Here is a 16251-nt window from a genome sequence, read left to right on the forward strand (position 1 = left end):
TTGGACTTCACCAGTTTCTTCATCCCTCCTCCCCCCACCTTGTCTCAGCCGAATCCCTCCAGCCCGGCACCGCCTTCCTGACCTGCAGTCTTCTTCTTGACCTCTCCGCCTCCATCCTACTCCGACCTATCACCCTCACCTTGACCTCTTTCCACCTATCACATTCCCAACGCCCCTCCTCCAAGTCCCTCCTCCCTACCTTTTATCTTCTCCTGCTGAACACTCTCTGCTCATTCCTGAAGAAGGGCCTGTGCCCGAAACGTCGAATCTCCTGTTCCCTGGATGCTGCCTGACCTGCTGTGCTGTTCCAGCAATAAAGTTTCAACTCGCCTCATTATAGGAAGGATGTGGAAGCTTTAGAGAGGGTGCAGAGGAGATTGACCAGGATGCTGCCTGGGCTGGAGGGCAGGTCTGACAAAGAAAGGTTGTGGGAGCGAGGTCTGATCTTAGAGTAGGATAAAAGCTCAGCACAGCATCAAAAGCCAAAGGGCCTGCACTGTTCTACGCTCTATGTGTAACTTCCCTTACTTAAGTTCAAAATACTGCTCTTCTCTCCCTCAAACTGCAGGTAAAATTCAGTTGTTATGATCACGATGAAGCTGTTAATTAACTCAGACCAAATGGGCTGGGGTGTGAAAAGCCCTTGATACTACATTTAGTCTCAGGGCAGACAGAAACACGCACACAAGACTCCACTGACACTGTGACTCCCACCCTGTGCTGGTGAAAGAGCACACAACAGAGACAGTGACACACCCAGCGCCAGACAGCAGGTCACACAGGATCACAGCCTGAAGGGTCAAGGAAGTGGACCAGGGCTGGGAGTCACGGCCAGAGAACACACCGCGAAACACAGCTCCTTTTGTGGGCTTTTATTAGTCCAACCAGAGAATCTTTGCACAACCACACAAAATAAATTTCATTGCACAAAATCAGCCTTGAAACACTTTTCGCCCTCCCCAAACCTCGGCAGGAAAACACAAGAAATTGCCCCTCAGGGGTGAAACTAACACACAACCAAGAAACTGTGGCAGCACGCTCCTCAGAACTGCCAAAACGTCTGTTCGAAAAACCCCTGGTCAGGAGCGTTTAACCATGTCGCTTCGTACGTTCCATGTGGAGAGGTGATCAGGGAACTCCCAATGGTGACACGGGGGGGCCTGGTTTTTTGTGCTGGCATTGTAATGTGTCCAACTGATGGCAGAGAAAAAGAGTGGGCAAGCTCGCTCCTTCAGCAAATCGCAGGAAAGGGAACTGGTGAGAGACAGAAGGAGAACACAGAAAATGAGGGGAATCGTAAGACAGAAAATCCTGTTTCTTTGTCAGCTCTAACAATATGATATCAGACTCAGCACCGAGCAAGCGCTGCGCTGTTGGAAGGTCAGTGCTGAGGGAGTGGGCGCTGTCGGAGGGTCAGCGCTGAGGGAGTGGGCACTGTCGGAGGGTCAGTGCTGAGGGAGCGGGCACTGTCAGAGGGTCAGTGCTGAGGGAGCGCCGCACTGTCGGAGGGTCAGTGCTGAGGGAGTGGGCACTGTCGGAGGGTCAGTGCTGAGGGAGCGCCGTGCTGTCGGAGGGTCAGTGCTGAGGGAGTGGGCACTGTCGGGGGGTCAGCGCTGAGGGAGTGGGCACTGTCGGAGGGTCAGTGCTGAGGGAGCACCGCGCTGTCGGAGGGTCAGTGCTGAGGGAGAGGGCACTGTCGGAGGGTCAGTGCTGAGGGAGAGGGCACTGTCGGAGGGTCAGTGCTGAGGGAGAGGGCACTGTCGGAGGGTCAGTGCTGAGGGAGCGCCGCGCTGTCGGAGGGTCAGTGCTGAGGGAGCGCCGCGCTGTCGGAGGGTCAGTGCTGAGGGAGTGGGCACTGTCGGAGGGTCAGTGCTGAGGGAGAGGGCACTGTCGGAGGGTCAGTGCTGAGGGAGTGGGCACTGTCGGAGGGTCAGTGCTGAGGGAGTGGGCGCTGTCCGAGGATCAGTGCTGAGGGAGTGGGCACTGTCGGAGGGTCAGTGCTGAGGGAGTGGGCACAGTCGGAGGGTCAGTGCTGAGGGAGCGGGCCCTGTCGGAGGGTCAGTGCTGAGGGAGTGGGCACTGTCGGAGGGTCAGTGCTGAGGGAGTTCCGCTCTGTCGGAGGATCAGTATTGAGGGAGTGGGCACTGTCGGAGGGTCAGTGCTGAGGGAGTGCCGCATTGTCGGAGGGTCAGTGCTGAGGGAGTGGGCACTGTCGGAGGGGGCACTGTCGGAGGGTCAGTGCTGAGGGAGCGGGCACTGTCAGAGGGTCAGTGCTGAGGGAGCGAGAACTGTCGGAGGGTCAGTGCTGAGGGAGCGGGCACTGTCAGAGGGTCAGTGCTGAGGGAGCGAGAACTGTCGGAGGGTCAGTGCTGAGGGAGTGGGCACTGTCGGAGGGTCAGTGCTGAGGGAGCGGGGGCTGTCGGAGGGTCAGTGCTGAGGGAGCGGGCACTGTCGGAGGGTCAGTGCTGAGGCAGTGGGCGCTGTCCGAGGATCAGTGCTGAGGGAGTGGGCACTGTCGGAGGGTCAGTGCTGAGGGAGCGGGGGCTGTCGGAGGGTCAGTGCTGAGGGAGCGGGGGCTGTCGGAGGGTCAGTGCTGAGGCAGTGGGCGCTGTCCGAGGGTCAGTGCTGAGGGAGTGGGCTCTGTCGGAGGGTCAGTGCTGAGGGAGAGGGCACTGTCGGAGGGTCAGTGCTGAGGGAGTGGGCACTGTCGGAGGGTCAGTGCTGAGAGAGCGGGCACTGTCGGAGGGTCAGTGCTGAGGGAGTGGGCACTGTCGGAGGGTCAGTGCTGAGGGAGCGGGCGCTGTCGGAGGGTCAGTGCTGAGGGAGTGGGCACTGTCGGAGGGGGCACTGTCGAAGGGTCAATGCTGAGGGAGCGGGCACTGTCGGAGGGTCAGTGCTGAGGGAGGGGGCGCTGTCGGAGGGTCAGTGCTGAGGGAGTGGGCGTCAGTGCTGAGGGAGTGGGCACTGTCGGAGGGTCAGTGCTGAGGGAGTGGGCACTGTCGGAGGGTCAGTGCTGAGGAAGTGGGCACTGTCGGAGGGTCAGTGCTGCGGGAGCGCCGCGCTGTCGGAGGGTCAGTGCTGAGGGAGAGGGCACTGTCGGAGGGTCAGTGCTGAGGGAGTGGGCACTGTCGGAGGGTCAGTGCTGAGGGAGAGGGCACTGTCGGAGGGTCAGTGCTGAGGGAGTGGGCGCTGTCGGAGGGTCAGTGCTGAGGGAGTGGGCGCTGTCCGAGGATCAGTGCTGAGGGAGTGGGCACTGTCGGAGGGTCAGTGCTGAGGGAGTGGGCACAGTCGGAGGGTCAGTGCTGAGGGAGCGGGCCCTGTCGGAGGGTCAGTGCTGAGGGAGTGGGCACTGTCGGAGGGTCAGTGCTGAGGGAGTTCCGCTCTGTCGGAGGATCAGTATTGAGGGAGTGGGCACTGTCGGAGGGTCAGTGCTGAGGGAGTGCCGCATTGTCGGAGGGTCAGTGCTGAGGGAGTGGGCACTGTCGGAGGGGGCACTGTCGGAGGGTCAGTGCTGAGGGAGCGGGCACTGTCAGAGGGTCAGTGCTGAGGGAGCGAGAACTGTCGGAGGGTCAGTGCTGAGGGAGCGGGCACTGTCAGAGGGTCAGTGCTGAGGGAGCGAGAACTGTCGGAGGGTCAGTGCTGAGGGAGTGGGCACTGTCGGAGGGTCAGTGCTGAGGGAGCGGGGGCTGTCGGAGGGTCAGTGCTGAGGGAGCGGGCACTGTCGGAGGGTCAGTGCTGACGCAGTGGGCGCTGTCCGAGGATCAGTGCTGAGGGAGTGGGCACTGTCGGAGGGTCAGTGCTGAGGGAGCGGGGGCTGTCGGAGGGTCAGTGCTGAGGGAGCGGGGGCTGTCGGAGGGTCAGTGCTGAGGCAGTGGGCGCTGTCCGAGGGTCAGTGCTGAGGGAGTGGGCGCTGTCCGAGGGTCAGTGCTGAGGGAGAGGGCACTGTCGGAGGGTCAGTGCTGAGGGAGTGGGCACTGTCGGAGGGTCAGTGCTGAGAGAGCGGGCACTGTCGGAGGGTCAGTGCTGAGGGAGTGGGCACTGTCGGAGGGTCAGTGCTGAGGGAGCGGGCGCTGTCGGAGGGTCAGTGCTGAGGGAGTGGGCACTGTCGGAGGGGGCACTGTCGAAGGGTCAATGCTGAGGGAGCGGGCACTGTCGGAGGGTCAGTGCTGAGGGAGGGGGCGCTGTCGGAGGGTCAGTGCTGAGGGAGTGGGCGTCAGTGCTGAGGGAGTGGGCACTGTCGGAGGGTCAGTGCTGAGGGAGTGGGCACTGTCGGAGGGTCAGTGCTGAGGAAGTGGGCACTGTCGGAGGGTCAGTGCTGCGGGAGCGCCGCGCTGTCGGAGGGTCAGTGCTGAGGGAGAGGGCACTGTCGGAGGGTCAGTGCTGAGGGAGAGGGCACTGTTGGAGGGTCAGTGCTGAGGGAGTGGGCACTGTCGGAGGGTCAGTGCTGAGGGAGTGGGCGCTGTCCGAGGATCAGTGCTGAGGGAGTGGGCACTGTCAGAGGGTCAGTGCTGAGGAAGTGGGCGCAGTCGGAGGGTCAGTGCTGAGGGAGCGGGCCCTGTCGGAGGGTCAGTGCTGAGGGAGTTCCGCACTGTCGGAGGATCAGTATTGGGGGAGTGCCGCACTGTCGGAGGGTCAGTGCTGAGGGAGTGCCGCATTGTCGGAGCGTCAGTGCTGAGGGAATGGGCACTGTCGGAGGGTCAGTGCTGAGGGAGTGCCGCACTGTCGGAGGGTCAGTATTAAGGGAGTGCCGCACTGTCGGAGGGCCAGTGCTGAGGGAGTGGGCCCTGACGAAGGGTCAGTGCTGAGGGAGTGCTGCACTGTCGGAGGGCCAGTACTGAGGGAGTGCCGCACTGTCGGAGGGCCAGTACTGAGGGAGTGCCGCACTGTCGGAGGGCCAGTACTGAGGGAGTGCCGCACTGTCGGAGGGCCAGTACTGAGGGAGTGCCGCACTGTCGGAGGGCCAGTACTGAGGGAGTGCCGCACTGTCGGAGGGTCAGTACTGAGGGAGTGCCGCACTGTCGGAGGGCCAGTACTGAGGGAGTGCCGCACTGTCGGAGGGTCAGTACTGAGGGAGTGCCGCACTGTCGGAGGGTCAGTACTGAGGGAGTGCCGCACTGTCAAAGTGGTATTCCGCTGGATGAGATATGAAATTGAGGCAGAGATGTTGCACAAGGTGCACTACCAAAGGATGTTAATTCAGAGCGATAGGCCAAGGAGATTTCCAAACACAACTGACCCACCCGTTCCCAGAGATGGGAGACTGAAACTGGATTCTGGATGTGATTCAGTCGAGGTCACGGCATTTGGCGGACTCTTCAGGAGTTTGCAGAGCTAACGTTTCAGATACTGCCAACAGCTTCTTACCTCAGGAGGACACCACAGCGGAGATTTTCTTGGCAGCTTCCTGGGGAATTGCCATCAGGGCGTTCTGAAATTCCTGGGGGAATCGCTGGGGGATATCCTTCAGCAACATCATCAAGGCATTCTGGCTCTCTGAATCAAACAGAGGGAACGTTGACATGGTCACCTTGGGAGTGTATGTTTACACAGCAGGGAGAAACCCACGCACGCAGCAGGACATTGCTTCGGGAAACAACAAGGAGTGAATAAAGCATTTCGTAGCCAGTACGGAGACACGGTTACACGGAGATCAAAGCTGGGAACGAAGCTGGGTTGAGTTGGTTGGGGCCTGTACGCATTGTAGCTCAGAAGACCTTATCGAATACGAGCAAGATTCTTCGGAAGGGGACTTGTCGGGGAGATGCAGAGTGGTTAATCCCCCTTGAAGCCGGAGGTGGGGAGTGAATCTGTGGGAACGCGTTACTGCAGAGGGCCGTCAGGGGCTGGGGCACCGAGAGTATTCAAGGCAGAGAGAGGGAGATCTTTAAATCAAGAAAGGCAATCGTGGAGCAGATGAGCTATGATCTCATTTAGATACGTCTTGGTTTTGACAGCATGCCTCAGGGACACCACACAAACATAACTTAACAGAAAACGATTCATAAGCCCATAGCGGCCCTCAAACCGGTGCTAATCACAAGTGATACATTTCCAATGTTCGAATCAGTCTGGGAAGGAAATCACATTACCTTCTTTAATCTGATCTGTTCCAATCACTTCACCAAAAACAGCCAATAAGTGCTGCAAATGTTGAATGACCTGAATTCAAAAAGATGAATGATTAATAGGATAAAGAAATGTAGCGTCGACTAAAACACATTAGTTCAAATTGAAATCTGTATCCCTATTACAGTGCGTACTGATGGGTGTTCACACCGCAGTCTGTATCCCTATTACAGTGCGTACTGATGGGTGTTCACACCACAGTCTGTATCCCTATTACAGTGCATACTGATGGGTGTTCACACCGCAGTCTCTCTCCCTATTACAGTGCGTACTGATGGGTGTTCACACCGCAGTCTGTATCCCTATTACAGTGCGTACTGATGGGTGTTCACACCGCAGCCTGTATCCCTATTACAGCGCGTACTGATGGGTGTTCACACCGCAGACTGTATCCCTATTACAGTGCGTACTGATGGGTGTTCACACCGCAGTCTGTATCCCTATTACAGTGCGTACTGATGGGTGTTCACACCGCAGTCTGTATCCCTATTACAGTGCGTACTGATGGGTGTTCACACCGCAGTCTGTATCCCTATTACAGTGCGTACTGATGGGTGTTCACACCGCAGTCTGTATCCCTATTACAGTGCGTACTGATGGATGTTCACACCGCAGTCTGTATTCCTATTACAGTGCGTACTGATGGGTGTTCACACTGCAGTCTGTATCCCTATTACAGTGCGTACTGATGGGTGTTCACACCGCAGTCTGTATCCCTATTACAGTGCGTACTGATGGGTGTTCACACCGCAGTCTCTCTCCCTATTACAGTGCGTACTGATGGGTGTTCACACCGCAGTCTCTCTCCCTATTAAAGTGCGTACTGATGGGGGTTCACACCGCAGTCTCTCTCCCTATTACAGTGTGTACTGATGGGTGTTCACACCGCAGTCTGTATCCCTATTACAGCGCGTACTGATGGGTGTTCACACCGCAGTCTGTATCCCTATTACAGTGTGTACTGATGGGTGTTCACACCGCAGTCTGTATTCCTATTACAGTGCGTACTGATGGATGTTCACACCGCAGTCTGTATTCCTATTACAGTGCGTACTGATGGGTGTTCACACCGCAGTCTCTCTCCCTATTACAGTGCGTACTGATGGGTGTTCACACCACAGTCTCTCTCCCTATTACAGTGCGTACTGATGGGTGTTCACACCGCAGTCTGTATTCCTATTACAGTGCGTACTGATGGGTGTTCACACCGCAGTCCCTCTCCCTATTACAGTGCGTACTGATGGGTGTTCACACCGCAGTCTGTATTCCTATTACAGTGCGTACTGATCGGTGTTCACACCGCAGTCCCTCTCCCTATTACAGTGCGTACTGATGGGTGTTCACACCGCAGTCTGTATCCCTATTACAGTGCGTACTGATTGGTGTTCACACCGCAGTCTCTCTCCCTATTACAGTGCGTACTGATGGGTGTTCACACCGCAGTCTCTCTCCCTATTACAGTGCGTACTGATGGGTGTTCACACCGCAGTCTGTATCCCTATTACAGTGCGTACTGGTGGGTGTTCACACCGCAGTCTGTATCCCTATTACAGTGCGTACTGATGGGGGTTCACACCGCAGTCTCTCTCCCTATTACAGTGCGTACTGATGGGTGTTCACACCGCAGTCTCTCTCCCTATTACAGTGCGTACTGATGGGTGTTCACACCGCAGTCTCTCTCCCTATTACAGTGCGTACTGATGGGTGTTCACACCGCAGTCTGTATCCCTATTACAGTGCGTACTGGTGGGTGTTCACACCGCAGTCTGTATCCCTATTACAGTGCGTACTGATGGGTGTTCACTCCGCAGTCTCCCTCCCAATTACAGTGCGTACTGATGGGTGTTCACACCGCAGTCTCCCTCCCTATTACAGTGCGTACTGATGGGTGTTCACACCGCAGTCTCTCTCCCTATTACAGTGCGTACTGATGGGTGTTCACACCGCAGTCTGTATCCCTATTACAGTGCGTACTGATGGGTGTTCACACCGCAGTCTGTATCCCTATTACAGTGCGTACTGATGGGTGTTCACACCGCAGTCTCTCTCCCTATTACAGTGCGTACTGATGGGTGTTCACACCGCAGTCTGTATCCCTATTACAGTGCGTACTGATGGGTGTTCACACCGCAGTCTCCCTCCCTATTACAGTGCGTACTGATGGGTGTTCACACCGCAGTCTCTCTCCCTATTACAGTGCGTACTTATGGGTGTTCACACCGCAGTCTGTCTCCCTATTACAGTGCGTACTGATGGGTGTTCACACCGCAGTCTCTCTCCCTATTACAGTGCGTACTTATGGGTGTTCACACCGCAGTCTGTATCCCTATTACAGTGCGTACTGATGGGTGTTCACACCGCAGTCCCTCTCCCTATTACAGTGCGTACTGATGGGGGTTCACACCGCAGTCTCTCTCCCTATTACAGTGCGTACTGATGGGTGTTCACACCGCAGTCTGTATCCCTATTACAGTGCGTACTGATGGGTGTTCACACCGCAGTCTGTATCCCTATTACAGTGCGTACTGGTGGGTGTTCACACCGCAGTCTCTCTCCCTATTACAGTGCGTACTGATGGGTGTTCACACCGCAGTCTGTATCCCTATTACAGTGCGTACTGATGGGTGATCACACCGCAGACTGTATCCCAATTACAGTGCGTACTGATGGGTGTTCACACCGCAGTCTCTCTCCCTATTACAGTGCGTACTGATGGATGTTCACACCGCAGTCTGTATCCCTATTACAGTGCGTACTGATGGGTGTTCACACCGCAGTCTGTATCCCTATTACAGTGCGTACTGATGGGTGTTCACACCGCAGTCTCTCTCCCTATTACAGTGCGTACTGATGGGGGTTCACACCGCAGTCTGTATCCCTATTACAGCGCGTACTGATGGGTGTTCACACCGCAGTCTGTATCTCTATTACAGCGCGTACTGATGGGTGTTCATACCGCAGTCTGTATCCCAATTACAGTGCGTACTGATGGGTGTTCACACCGCAGTCAGTATCCCTATTACAGTGTGTACTGATGGGTGTTCACACCGCAGTCTGTATCCCTATTACAGTGCGTACTGATGGGTGTTCACACCGCAGTCTCTCTCCCTATTACAGTGCGTACTGATGGGTGTTCACACCGCAGCCTGTATCCCTATTACAGTGCGTACTGATGGGTGTTCACACCGCAGTCTGTATCCCTATTACAGTGCGTACTGATGGATGTTCACACTGCAGTCTCTCTCCCTATTACAGTGCGTACTGATGGGTGTTCACACCGCAGTCTCTCTCCCTATTACAGCGCGTACTGATGGGTGTTCACACCACAGTCTGTATCCCTATTACAGTGCGTACTGATGGATGTTCACACTGCAGTCTCTCTCCCTATTACAGTGCGTACTGATGGGTGTTCACACCGCAGTCTCTCTCCCTATTACAGTGCGTACTGATGGGTGTTCACACCGCAGTCTCTCTCCCTATTACAGTGCGTACTGATGGGTGTTCACACCGCAGTCTGTATCCCTATTACAGTGCGTACTGATGGGTGTTCACACCGCAGTCTCTCTCCCTATTACAGTGCGTACTGATGGGTGTTCACACCGCAGTCTCTCTCCCTATTACAGTGCGTACTGATGGATGTTCACACCGCAGTCTCTCTCCCTATTACAGTGCGTACTGATGGATGTTCACACTGCAGTCTCTCTCCCTATTACAGTGCGTACTGATGGGGGTTCACACTGCAGTCTCTCTGCCTATTACAGTGCGAACTGATGGGTGTTCACACCGCAGCCTGTATCCCTATTACAGTGCGTACTGATGGGTGTTCACACCGCAGTCTCTCTCCCTATTACAGTGCGTACTGATGGGTGTTCACACCGCAGTCTCTCTCCCTATTACAGTGCGGACTGATGGGTGATCACACCGCAGTCTGTATCCCTATGACAGTGCGTACTGATGGATGTTCACACTGCAGTCTCTCTCCCTATTACAGTGCGTACTGATGGATGTTCACACTGCAGTCTCTCTCCCTATTACAGTGCGTACTGATGGGTGTTCACACCGCAGTCGGTATCCCTATTACAGTGCGTACTGATGGGTGTTCACACCGCAGTCTGGACCCCTTTTACAGTGCGTACTGATGGGTGTACACACCGCAGTCTCTCTCCCTATTACAGTGCGTACTGATGGGTGTTCACACCGCAGACTGTATCCCTATTACAGCGCGTACTGATGGGTGTTCACACCGCAGTCTGTATCTCTATTACAGCGCGTACTGATGGGTGTTCACACCGCAGTCTGTATCCCTATTACAGCGCGTACTGATGGGTGTTCACACCGCAGTCTGTATCCCTATTACAGCGCGTACTGATGGGTGTTCACACCGCAGTCTCTCTCCCTATTACAGTGCGTACTGATGGGTGTTCACACCGCAGTCCCTCTCCCTATTACAGTGCGTACTGATGGGTGTTCACACCGCAGTCTCTCTCCCTATTACAGTGCGTACTGATGGGTGTTCACACCGCAGTCTCTCTCCCTATTACAGTGCGTACTGATGGGTGTTCACACCGCAGTCTCTCTCCCTATTACAGTGCGTACTGATGGGTGTTCACACCGCAGTCTCTGTCCCTATTACAGTGCGTACTGATGGGTGTTCACACCGCAGTCTGTATCCCTATTACAGCGCGTACTGATGGGTGTTCACACCGCAGTCTGTATGCCTATTACAGTGCATACTGATGGGTGTTCACACCGCAGTCTCTCTCCCTATTACAGTGCGTACTGATGGGTGTTCACACCGCAGTCTGTATCCCTATTACAGTGCGTACTGATGGGTGTTCACACCGCAGTCTCTCTCCCTATTACAGTGCGTACTGATGGATGTTCACACCGCAGTCAGTATCCCTATTACAGTGTGTACTGATGGGAGTTCACACCGCAGTCTGTATCCCTATTACAGTGCGTACTGATGGGTGGACACACCGCAGTCTCTCTCCCTATTACAGTGCGTACTGATGGGTGTTCACACCGCAGTCTGTATCCCTATTACAGTGCGTACTGATGGGTGTTCACACCGCAGTCTGTATCCCTATTACAGTGCATACTGATGGGTGTTCACACCGCAGTCTGTATCCCTATTACAGTGCGTACTGATGGATGTTCACACTGCAGTCTCTCTCCCTATTACAGTGCGTACTGATGGGGGTTCACACTGCAGTCTCTCTCCCTATTACAGTGCATACTGATGGGTGTTCACACCGCAGTCTCTCTCCCTATTACAGTGCGTACTGATGGGTGTTCACACCGCAGTCTGGACCCCTTTTACAGTGCGTACTGATGGGTGATCACACCGCAGTCTCTCTCCCTATTACAGTGCGTACTGATGGGTGTTCACACCGCAGTATGTATCCCTATTACAGTGCGTACTGATGGGTGTTCACACCGCAGTCTGTATCCCTATTACAGTGCGTACTGATGGATGTTCACACCGCAGTCTGTATCCCTATTACAGTGCATACTGATGGGTGTACACACCGCAGTCTCTCTCCCTATTACAGTGCGTACTGATGGGTGTTCACACCGCAGTCTCTCTCCCTATTACAGTGCGTACTGATGGATGTTCACACCGCAGTCTGTATCCCTATTACAGTGCATACTGATGGGTGTACACACCGCAGTCTCTCTCCCTATTACAGTGCGTACTGATGGATGTTCACACCGCAGTCTGTATCCCTATTACAGTGCATACTGATGGGTGTACACACCGCAGTCTCTCTCCCTATTACAGTGCGTACTGATGGGTGTTCACACCGCAGTCTGTACCCCTATTACAGTGCGTACTGATGGGTGTTCACACCGCAGTCTGGACCCCTTTTACAGTGCGTACTGATGGGTGATCACACCGCAGTCTCTCTCCCTATTACAGTGCGTACTGATGGGTGTTCACACCGCAGTATGTATCCCTATTACAGTGCGTACTGATGGGTGTTCACACCGCAGTCTGTATCCCTATTACAGTGCGTACTGATGGATGTTCACACCGTAGTCTGTATCCCTATTACAGTGCATACTGATGGGTGTACACACCGCAGTCTCTCTCCCTATTACAGTGCGTACTGATGGGTGTTCACACCGCAGTCTGGACCCCTTTTACAGTGCGTACTGATGGGTGTACACACCGCAGTCTCTCTCCCTATTACAGTGCGTACTGATGGGTGTTCACACCGCAGTCTCTCTCCCTATTACAGTGCGTACTGATGGGTGTTCACACCGCAGTGTGTATCCCTATTACAGTGCGTACTGATGGATGTTCACACCGCAGTCTGTATCCCTATTACAGCGCGTACTGATGGGTGTTCACACCGCAGTCTGTATCCCTATTACAGCGCGTACTGATGGGTGTTCACACCGCAGTCTCTCTCCCTATTACAGTGTGTACTGATGGGTGTTCACACCGCAGTCTGTATCCCTATTACAGTGCGTACTGATGGATGTTCACACCGCAGTCTGTATCCCTATTACAGTGCGTACTGATGGGTGGACACACCGCAGTCTCTCTCCCTATTACAGTGCGTACTGATGGGTGTTCACACCGCAGTCTGTATCCCTATTACAGTGCGTACTGATGGGTGTTCATACCGCAGTCTGGACCCGTATTACAGTGCGTACTGATGGGTGTACACACCACAGTCTCCCTCCCTATTACAGTGCATACTGATGGGTGTTCACACCGCAGTCTCTCTCCCTATTACAGTGCGTACTGATGGGTGTTCACACCGCAGTCTGTATCCCTATTACAGTGCGTACTGATGGGTGTTCACACCGCAGTCTCTCTCCCTATTACAGTGCGTACTGATGGGTGTTCACACCGCAGTCTGTATCCCTATTACAGTGCGTACTGATGGGTGTTCACACCGCAGTCTGTATCCCTATTACAGTGCGTACTGATGGGTATTCACACCGCAGTCTGTATCCCTACTACAGTGCGTACTGATGGGTGTTCACACCGCAGTCTGTACCCCTATTACAGTGCGTACTGATGGGTGTTCACACCGCAGTCTCCCTCCCTATTACAGTGCGTACTGATGGATGTTCACACCGCAGTCTGTATCCCTATTACAGTGCGTACTGATGGGTGTTCACACCGCAGTCTGTATCCCTATTACAGTGCGTACTGATGGGTGGACACACCGCAGTCTCTCTCCCTATTACAGTGCGTACTGATGGATGTTCACACCGCAGTCTGTATCCCTATTACAGTGCGTACTGATGGGTGTTCACACCGCAGTCTGTATCCCTATTACAGTGCGTACTGATGGATGTTCACACCGCAGTCTGTATCCCTATTACAGTGCGTACTGATGGGTGGACACACCGCAGTCTCTCTCCCTATTACAGTGCGTACTGATGGGTGTTCACACCGCAGTCTGTATCCCTATTACAGTGCGTACTGATGGGTGGACACACCGCAGTCTCTCTCCCTATTACAGTGCGTACTGATGGGTGTTCACACCGCAGTCTCTCTCCCTATTACAGTGCGTACTGATGGGTGTTCATACCGCAGTCTGGACCCGTATTACAGTGCGTACTGATGGGTGTTCACACCGCAGTCTCCCTCCCTATTACAGTGCGTACTGATGGGTGTACACACCACAGTCTCCCTCCCTACTACAGTGCGTACTGATGGGTGTTCACACCGCAGTCTGTATCCCTATTACAGTGCATACTGATGGGTGTTCACACCGCAGTCTCTCTCCCTATTACAGTGCGTACTGATGGGTGTTCACACCGCAGTCTCTCTCCCTATTACAGTGCGTACTGATGGATGTTCACACCGCAGTCAGTATCCCTATTACAGTGTGTACTGATGGGTGTTCACACCGCAGTCTGTATCCCTATTACAGTGCGTACTGATGGGTGGACACACCGCAGTCGCCCTCCCTATTACAGTGCGTACTGATGGGTGTTCACACCGCAGTCTCTCTCCCTATTACAGTGCATACAGATGGGTGTTCACACCGCAGTCTCTCTCCCTATTACAGTGCGTACTGATGGGTGTTCACACCGCAGTCTCACTCCCTATTACAGTGCGTACTGATGGGTGTTCACACCGCAGTCTCTCTCCCTATTACAGTGCGTACTGATGGGTGTTCACACCGCAGTCTGTATCCCTATTACAGTGTGTACTGATGGGTGTTCACACCGCAGTCTGTATCCCTATTACAGTGCGTACTGATGGGTGTTCACACCGCAGTCTGTATCCCTATTACAGTGCGTACTGATGGGTGTTCACACCGCAGTCTGTATCCCTATTACAGTGCGTACTGATGGGTGTTCACACCGCAGCCTGTATCCCTATTACAGTGCGTACTGATGGGTGTTCACACCGCAGTGTGTATCCCTATTACAGTGCGTACTGATGGGTGTTCACACCACATTCTCTCTCCCTGTTACAGTGCGTACTGATGGGTGTTCACACTGCAGTCTGTATCCCTATTACAGTGCGTACTGATGGGTGTTCACACCACAGTCTCTCTCCCTATTAGTGCGTACTGATGGGTGTTCACACCGCAGTCTGAATCCCTGTTACAGTGCGTACTGATGGGTGTTCACACTGCAGTCTGTATCCCTATTACAGTGCGTACTGATGGGTGTTCACACCACAGTCTCTCTCCCTATTAGTGCGTACTGATGGGTGTTCACACCGCAGTCTGAATCCCTGTTACAGTGCGTACTGATGGGTGTTCACACCGCAGCCTGTATCCCTATTACAGTGCGTACTGACGGGTGTTCACACCGCAGCCTGTATCCCTATTACAGTGCGTACTGATGGGTGTTCACACCGCAGTCTCTCTCCCTATTACAGTGCGTACTGATGGGTGTTCACACCGCAGCCTGTATCCCTATTACAGTGCATACTGATGGGTGTACACACCGCAGTCTCTCTCCCTATTACAGTGCGTACTGATGTGTGTTCACACCGCAGTCTGTATCCCTATTACAGTGCGTACTGATGGGTGTTCACACCGCAGCCTTTTTCCCTATTACAGTGCGTACTGATGGCTGTTCACACCGCAGTCTCTCTCCCTATTACAGTGCGTACTGATGTGTGTTCACACCGCAGTCTGTATCCCTATTACAGTGGGTACCGATGGGTGTGCACACCGCAGTCTGTATCCCTATTACAATGTGTACTGATGGGTGTTCACACCGCAGTCTGTATCCCTATTACAGTGCGCACTGATGGGTGTTCACACCGCAGTCTCTCTCCCTATTACAGTGCGTACTGATGGGTGTTCACACCGCAGACTGTATCCCTATTACAATGCGTACTGATGGGTGTTCACACCGCAGTCTGTATCCCTATTACAGTGCGTACTGATGGGTGTTCACACCGCAGTCTCTCTCCCTATTACAGTGCGTACTGATGGGTGTTCACACCGCAGTCTCTCTCCCTATTACAGTGCGTACTGATGGGTGTTCACACCGCAGACTGTATCCCTATTACAATGCGTACTGATGGGTGTTCACACCGCAGTCTGTATCCCTATTACAGTGCGTACTGATGGGTGTTCACACTGCAGTCTCACTCCCTATTACAGTGCGTACTGATGGGTGTTCACACCGCAGTCTCACTCCCTATTACAGTGCGTACTGATGGGTGTTCACACCGCAGTCTCTCTCCCTATTACAGTGCGTACTGATGGGTGTTCACACCGCAGTCTGTATGCCTATTACAGTGCGTACTGATGGGTGTTCACACCGCAGTCTGTATCCCTATTACAGCGCGTCCTGATGGGTGTTCACACCGCAGTCTGTATCCCTATTACAGTGCGTACTGATGGGTGTTCACACCGCAGTCTCTCTCCCTATTACAGTGCGTACTGATGGGTGTTCACACCGCAGTCTCCCTCCCTATTACAGTGCGTACTGATGGGTGTTCACACCGCAGTCTCCCTCCCTATTACAGTGCGTACTGATGGGTGTTCACACCGCAGTCTGTATCCCTATTACAGTGCGTACTGATGGGTGTTCACACCGCAGTCTCTCTCCCTATTACAGTGCGTACTGATGGGTGTTCACACCGCAGTCTCTCTCCCTATTACAGTGCGTACTGATGGGTGTTCA

At 54.2% G+C, this 16251-nt stretch overlaps 1 protein-coding gene across 2 annotated transcripts in view; it reads right to left on the bottom strand.

The window, feature by feature from the left end:
- Positions 1-857: 857 nt before the first annotated feature.
- Positions 858-16251, bottom strand: part of ipo4 (importin 4) — an 88270-nt gene continuing 72876 nt past the window's right edge. For both annotated transcript variants that reach the window (XM_087974805.1, XM_087974806.1), the window contains 3 exons: positions 6090-6159; positions 5365-5493; positions 858-1254 (listed from right to left, as the gene is read on the bottom strand). In XM_087974805.1, coding sequence (XP_087830931.1) covers positions 5366-5493; positions 6090-6159 — 198 coding nt within the window. In that variant the 3' untranslated portion in view covers positions 858-1254; position 5365. The remainder of the gene's footprint in view (positions 1255-5364; positions 5494-6089; positions 6160-16251) is intronic.

This window comes from Chiloscyllium plagiosum, unplaced genomic scaffold (assembly GCF_037043375.1).
Source record: "Chiloscyllium plagiosum isolate Xiang-an unplaced genomic scaffold, Cpla_swu_hap1 HiC_scaffold_27, whole genome shotgun sequence".
NCBI classification, from domain to species: Eukaryota; Metazoa; Chordata; class Chondrichthyes; order Orectolobiformes; family Hemiscylliidae; genus Chiloscyllium; species Chiloscyllium plagiosum.